This window comes from Urocitellus parryii, chromosome 15 (genome assembly GCF_045843805.1).
Source record: "Urocitellus parryii isolate mUroPar1 chromosome 15, mUroPar1.hap1, whole genome shotgun sequence".
Classification (NCBI taxonomy): domain Eukaryota; kingdom Metazoa; phylum Chordata; class Mammalia; order Rodentia; family Sciuridae; genus Urocitellus; species Urocitellus parryii.
Window position 1 is genome coordinate 4,900,757 of NC_135545.1, and position 7,645 is coordinate 4,908,401.

A 7,645-nucleotide genomic window follows, 5' to 3' on the forward strand; every position below is an offset into this window, starting at 1 on the left:
TCACATTCCACCATCCTTGCTAATTCCCTGCACTCTCCCTTCCCTCCCACCCCTTTTCCCTATCTAGAGTTTGTCAATTCCTCCCATGCTCCCCCTTCCTACCCCACTATGAGTCAGTCTCCTTATATCAGAGAAAACATTCAACATTTGTTTATTTGGGATTTGCTAACTCCCCTTAGCATTATCTTCTCCAACACCATCTGTTTATCTGCAAATGCCAGAACCATTTGGAATTTTCAAAGTCAAATATAAAACATATGATGTTGAATGATTTTATTTATGTAAAGTGCAGAACGTTGAAAGTGATCTCTAATGTTTGAGGTCACATACTGGTCACTATTGGAAACACATACAGGAAAGAGGAGTCATACCAATTAGGATATTGTTTTATCATGTAGTGGCTGCTTGCACAGGTGTTTCCAATTTGTGAAATTTGATTAGAAACACATGCCAACACATACATACAAACGTTTCAAAGATACATATCACTTATTCAATATTAAGTAGTGAACTAAAATTTATTAGTACACAGTGTTGTCAACAAGGTAGACATTAAATAAAGGTAAAACCTAATAAGCTTATGAAAAGAAGAAACATTACATTGTGAAAATCACAGCACAGAAATCAATAAATTCAATATAAGCTGTTTAATAAAGAGGACATCAGTAGACCTTTGCTTTCCATCATGTCCAACATTGCAAAAGACTTGATAGTGTTCATTTTGAGATTTCCTTCAAAAGACACAGGGAAACATAAACACAATATGTAGATAAATTAAAAATATGTGTCACTTGTAAATAAAGTAAAATAAAGAAAGCAGATTTTATGCTGAAGAATTTGTCTGTTGTTGTAATTGCTCTGAAATTTATATTTATTACATCTGATTTTCCAAAAATATTGTTAGGTGGACAATAAAGCCAAACCTAAGTGGTATACATGTGCACTTACTCAGGTACACATACACAAACACACACATGCACACGCTGTAGTAAAAAAGCACATGTGTGTTGATTGTCATTCTTAGATATATAACTGTATCACTATTCTTTTAATTTGGGAGTACAAATGAAAAAACAAGAAAGAATTGTGCAAAGCCTACAATTTACATGTTCCTCCTGACATCAGGGATTTTCCTATTCCTTATTCCAGAAAGACTGAGCCTGGATGCACTGGAGTTCCTGCTCATGAGCAGAAAGGGGCTGACAGCTGGGAAACTGACAACAACTATTGCACCCATCTTTACCAGCAGCCAGTGGGGATTATAAATAATAATCATACAAATTTGGAAGATGCAGGAAAGTGTATAAAAAGACGCAAAAGTGCTCACCAGGAGGAGGATGGTTTTGGTGGCTCTGGACTCAGGGGATGACCTCAGGAAGCTGGTCTTATGAACATACTTCATTCTCTGCTTGTGCCTGTGCAGGATGAGCACCATGGAGCTGCTGGCCCAGAGCATGAGCCCCACACACAGGACATCAGGGAATGTCAGCAATACCGAATGCAATAATTGTGAGGTTTTGTCAGTATGAACAGAAGAACAGTATCCATAATCTTTCATGATTGTGATATTATTGTTGCTCCTTTTTCCAGTCATATGTGAAATAATTATAATATTTACAAGCAGGTATAGAATCCAGCTCAAGTATATGGAGAAACCAATGTATTTAGAAGCGTTCACTTTAAGCTCTGAAAAGCTGGAATTCTCAGGACTAATTTTGATAGCCTGGAAGACACTCAGGAGGCAGGTGCTGCCAATGGACACACCCCTGCCCACCCTGTGAAGATAGAAAAGCAGCTTGCATCCAAAATCACTGAGGAAACCTTTCACTCCAAAAGCTTCCACTGTCTGGGGAACTCCTCTACACAGGAGAGCTAACAGGTTGGCCACAATCAAGTGCTGAAGAATCAAGTCTGTGTGTCTTACCTTGGACCCAGTGAAGTAAAGGACCAGGTAATGGAGGAGAAGAGAGGAATTTCCCAGAGCTCCAACCACAGTCTGTGAAAGGAAGATGATACCTACAGCCACATCACTGGCTGCCATTCTGCCAGTTCCCTGGTATCTCAGCCAGAGGGTCCTGCAGGGGAACATGAGGCCTGGGCTGCACGTGTCCTATCAACCAACACCCAGCATTGCCCACACTCCAGAGTTTCTACTCTGAAAACTTATTTAAGGTTTTATTTTCACTAGCAGGTTTTAATGAGGTTTATGACTAGTTAAGAAGGAAGTGTGTAAAAATCCCTGTTTTGAAGACAAAACATGGTGATTCCTGAATCTTCATGACACAACTCAGGGGCTGAGATGACCAGGAGAACTTGTGCATACACATGTTAAGTCTATGTCCAGATTCGTACTCTGATCAGGTGCACAGAGGGGTCTTGAACCTGGCTGAGCATTAACTAAGAACATAGCAAGAACCATGATGCTTTCCTAAAGATTGTGAGCAGGTTCTTCTATCAATCCAGGTCATAGTTACTTTCATTTGACTATATTCCTATTATCTTCAAAACCAATAGTATTTTTTAACTTTTCATTGTAAAAAGTTTTGATTTAGATGTAAATATATATTCTATGTACAAGGTCAATTATAAAGGAACATTTAGTTATTTTAGTAACTACAGATGCACTGAGGGAATTCTAGCCCTGCAGGTACCTGTCCCATGGTGAGCTATCTGCAGTGAGGCAGGAATGGCTGCACATCAGGACAGCTACCCTATGACTCATGTAGTTGTGTTTTAGGTCACAGCTCAGTGGCCCCTGTGATAGGAATTTTGCCACATTCCCAGGCCATGTACTGTTTCTTGGAATACCAAGAAGAAACACGTGATTAAAGAGCATAGTGTAGAAGCAAAATATTCACTTCTTCAGAAGATGCAAATATGAGTTATTTAATATCTAAGAAAAAAATTCAAAGAGGTAAGATTAGTAAATGATACTACAATAGGATCCATCCATGAAAATTGGTATGTATGGTCATTTAAAATCAAAATACTAGAATTTCTGTATTGATTTGAATGAATATATTTAACAAAATTTATTGGGTAAAAAATTAGGTTCACATGTTAATGAACACATGGTGAAGAGTTTTCCTGTGTCCCCTGCACATTCATACCCTGCTCCACTATCAGATTCCTATGCGACATGGGGAATTCACTACAATCAGAAGATATCCCACATGAAAAAAATATAAAACTGTTACAGGTAGTACTGGAATTCTGTAATAACCTTGTTTACTTTTCCATACATGTTCCTTTCCACAGTATAGAGAAATCGACTCACTATCCTTGAGTTCTTAGGCTTTCAGGATTGCTACAATTACTCTCTCTGTTGGCTGCACCATGCTGAGAGTCAGAGAAAATGTTCTGCCCAAGCAGTCACCATCAGCTCTCTCTCTGCACAGGACTAACAAGATTCCTGTCAGCTCCTCATACTCCACACACAGGCAGGGAGATACTATGAGTCTGGACCTAGAAATCATGAAGATTGAGTGTAGACTTTCTGCAAGGGAAACCGAGCAGCTTGGCAACTTTAAAACAACCTCCTTGTACACCTTGAAAATCACATTTAATTTTCATTTGCACTAAACCACAGCAATCCCCGTCAGTACGAATCATATTTAGTTATACTAGGATCCATGGTGGTTTGGCATTTAGGCTAGACCCATTTATCTTTGCTACCTAGACCCATTCTTCATCAACTGTTATAATACTTGTGTGGCTCTGGCTTCTGGAGGGTTCAATGGAGTATCCTCTTTTCAGCTGTGATCACTTACCCAGACTCTTGATGGGTCTCTTCTCACAGATGCTGTTCTCACACTCACCCTGAGTCACTCTCCAGGCTCTTCCTCTCTGCCAGGCTGGTGACCTCAGTGCAGAGGCCTCTCTGACCAAGATGTGTGCTGCAGGGAGGCGGCCAGCTCTTCAAATATGGGTCTGTGGCTCGGTAACCTCACCTCCCCAGGGACCTGCAATTACCACTGTGCCAGCAGCAGCAATGGCTGTGCAGGCTGGGAGAGCTGAGGGCACTGTTGAAAACTTTCTCCCCAGGTGTCATGTATGAAAAACAATTTTAAACTTTATTATTAACATGTCTTCAGAGGATATTCTAGTGTTTGGAGAGACTCTTACTTATCCATGCTCCTGGGAGACCAACAGGGTGTCACTTGGAGGTCTGTCATTTGAAGGGCTAGCAGTGATCTTTGCATGTCTCATTATATTCCTTCCTTCCCAGGGAAGATTTCTACCCCAAATCTAGTTGCTTCCTGTTCTTCATTACAATGAATGGCACCATATTAAAGGTATGAGCAGAGAAATGAAATGAGGGAAAACTCATAGGAAGGATGTTAACACAGGTATAAGGAAAAGAAAGAATATGAAGCTAGTATCACCTTGGAAGTTACTGGATTCATCTGCACAAATATGAGTAAATTCATTGGATATATTTATGTAATTGAATGTTAATTTATATTCTACTTTGTGAATAAATACGTCCTCCCAATATTGACCCCCACTACTGAAAGGGGGAGGAATAGAACAATATAGCTCAAACAGAAAGAAATAAAAGTCTCCTAGAACAATGACATCAGCCAGATCAGTTCTACTTGTTTGAGCCAAGATTTCTGTAATATCAAATCTAATATTAATTTACTAATTAACATTAGTAACATTAATTTCCAATTAATTATAAATTACTTATACTGGTATTAATAATTACTAATATTAATTCATCCCTGCAAGGACAATATACACACTGAGATACCTTAAGAAGTGCTGTGAGATTTACCATCCAGGTGCAAACCTGTAGTGTGAACACAGGTGTTTGGAGCAGTGACACTCAATGGGAGTTATATTGAAGTGGTTAAAATAATAAGGACATGATGATATGGGGGACTGGGAAACAGGCCTGAATTGGGTGTTGAGAAGGCTGAGGGTGGACCTTAATGGGGCCCAGGGTGATGGACTGAGGTAATGGAGTTGAGAGTGGATACAAGAGAAGACAGAGCTCTGATTATGAGTCTTATTGGATTAATAGAAGGCAGAAGGGCTGTCCTGGGGCCACTAGGAGAGACATCACTGAGGAACGGACATTAAATATGACACAACACAGCTGTGGGAGGACATCCTCACATGTGATTTGAGTTACCTCCCTGGCTGGGTGAGAGGTACTTAGACACAGCTGTGTCAGATCTTTCCCTATGGGATTCTGCCCCCCTTAACCTTCATTGGATGGGATTTTCTCTGGAATTTTTTGTTCCCCAATAAAAGTCCACTCCCTGGCATGTTCTCCCTCTCTTGCTAGTCTCTTCTGTAAACCTTGATACTGCATGAGGTGGCTGGAGGTGAGAGCTAGGAGAAGCCATCCAGGAGCTGGTATTAAAGGTAATTAGAGTCTTGTCCCTTTAATTTAGAACTCCCTAGCATTTACTCATGAATCAAACTCTCTTTAATGAAGCTAGCGCTGGTCGCGTGGCGGAAGTGGTGCCCCAAGTAAGGCTCCTGAGTTAATTGACTAATTGAGTTAGGAAGTGTGCTATAGAAATACAGAATTTGTGTCATTTTTAGAGTCATGGAAGTACCAGGCAGTTTTTGAAGTGAAGGGACATTAAAAAAAAATTTAATGATGGGGAATTCAACTTCTACTGATAAAGATATGTATTTGACTATTTTAGAGACAGTAATTAATCAGAAGGGAAAGCAGGTTAAAAAGATTCAGTTGCTACAATTCTTAAAGGTTGTAGGTGAATTTTGACCTTGGTTTTGTGACCAAGATTCACCAAATTTACATACATGGGACAAATTAGGAAGGAAATCACATAAAATTTGCCTTTCTAGTAATGAATTACCTGGAAACTTTGAGAATATTCAAAAGGTTTGCATTGCATTAGAGATCTGTCTTTTTGATTACATGGGTGATAGTCCTGGTCCCCTGAAGATCTATTGAAAGGTATTCAGAGAGCCATTAATTTTATTCAAATGGAAAGATTGCCTGAGGCTAAGGAAATCTCTTTTCCTCTAAGCTAGTTAAAAAATAAAACAAATTATATTCAAACAAAAAACCTCGGGGAAAAACCAAACATAAAAATCTTACCCTTGGCTCAACCAAACAGGAGTAGTCCAGAGGAAAACCATAGAGAGGAAAACCATAGAGAGGAGGCCTCCAGGGGGATACAAAGTCCTTCTCCTGGAGAGGAAAATCCAGAGGAGATTCATAGAGAGATAGAAAGTCCTTCTCTTCCACAGACTTACAAGTTCAGATTCAAGATGGCAACAGGAAAGAATCCACCAAGGAATCACAGTCTGAAGGAGAGGAATCAGATACTGAAGTCCAGGATTTACCAGGGAATTTTAACAGACTGTGCTAAACAGCACCTGCCCCATTTGAATTCAGCCATTGTCTGTTAAAAGGACGAATTTTAACAGATACTCTGAACTGGCAATGACTTTTCTTACTCCATTCCAGCAGGGAATTAGAAAGGCACAGGAAGCTGGGGAAGATACTAATGATTTTCAACTCTTCACAGTTTTTAACAGGTTAATGATCAAGACCAGCGTGTTTGCATCCACATGGTAATTCCTTTTAAAACTATTAAAGAGTTAAAAAATGCCTGTGAGTTCTATGGTTCAAATTCACCATTCATGCAGAGCTTGCTTGAGATTATCTGCTCTCAACCGCTCCCAGTGACTGATTTCCATTGCTAGAGTTTGCTTAAGTGGGGGGAATTTTACTTTGGTGGTCATATTGGACAGACTTGTTTGGAGCAGGCCGAAAGTAATCGAAGGCAAGATCTTCAAACACCCATGGACATGTTTTTAGGAATGGGTGAATTTCTTGATTTGGAAAGGCAGTTAAATTATGAATTTGCCATGTATGATCAGATTACAGCCTGTGCAAAACGTGCCTGGAGACAGATTGCCTCCATGGACCAATCTAGCTTAGTTTTGACTAAAGATAAGCAAGATGCCAATGAACTTTATTCTGATTTTGTAGTGTGACTCTACCAAACTGCAAATGGCTCCATTGGAGATCCAGGTGCTTGTGAGTATATTGTTAATCAATTGGCATTTGAAAATGCAAATAAATATTGTCAAGATGTTCTCAGAGCCCATAGAAAAAAGGGGACAGTTTCATAGTGTATTCACTTGTATTCTGATATTGACCCAGCCCATTTATGAACAATTACACTTGCAGTGGCTTTAAAACAAGCTCTGCAGCCCCAAGAATCATTAGGCAGACCCTGTGGGAGATGCTTTCATGTGGGAGGAATGGCCATTACGTGCGAAATTGTAATGTCCATAATTTTAAGCCCAGGGCTCCCTCTGCTGTTGGAAGCAGATATTACAGAGTTGAAGACCATGTGGCAGGCCAAGATGGCGCTGATCAGCCCACCTTCTGGCCCTCATTTCTGCCTAAGAGAGAGTCAAAAAACTTCCAGTCACCCCATCCCTGGGCCAGAAAAACAGGGGAATCAGAAGAAAGGTCACACAATTTAACATCATCACAGCCAACCATAGAGAGCCGCCATTTTTACCAGAGCAGATCTCTCAGACAGTTTCTTTATAACCCCCAAATTATCTCCATAGGGAGGATCCTGATGGGAACAGTGGAGTTTTTAAACATTATATGTTAGAGTCCTTACCAGTAAAACTA

At 40.0% G+C, this 7,645-nt stretch overlaps 1 protein-coding gene across 1 annotated transcript; it reads right to left on the reverse strand.

The window, feature by feature from the left end:
- Window positions 1–1,102: 1,102 nt before the first annotated feature.
- On the reverse strand, window positions 1,103–2,041 carry LOC144250486 (vomeronasal type-1 receptor 4-like). The gene has a single exon (XM_077793320.1). It carries the CDS (start codon window positions 2,039–2,041, stop codon window positions 1,103–1,105), a length of 939 nt encoding a protein of 312 aa, XP_077649446.1.
- Window positions 2,042–7,645: the final 5,604 nt, after the last annotated feature.

What these genes read in the sequence shown, in the direction of transcription:
- LOC144250486 (XM_077793320.1), bottom strand. Translation starts at nt 2,041, where the DNA reads ATGGCAGCCAGTGATGTGGCTGTAGGTATCATCTTCCTTTCACAGACT.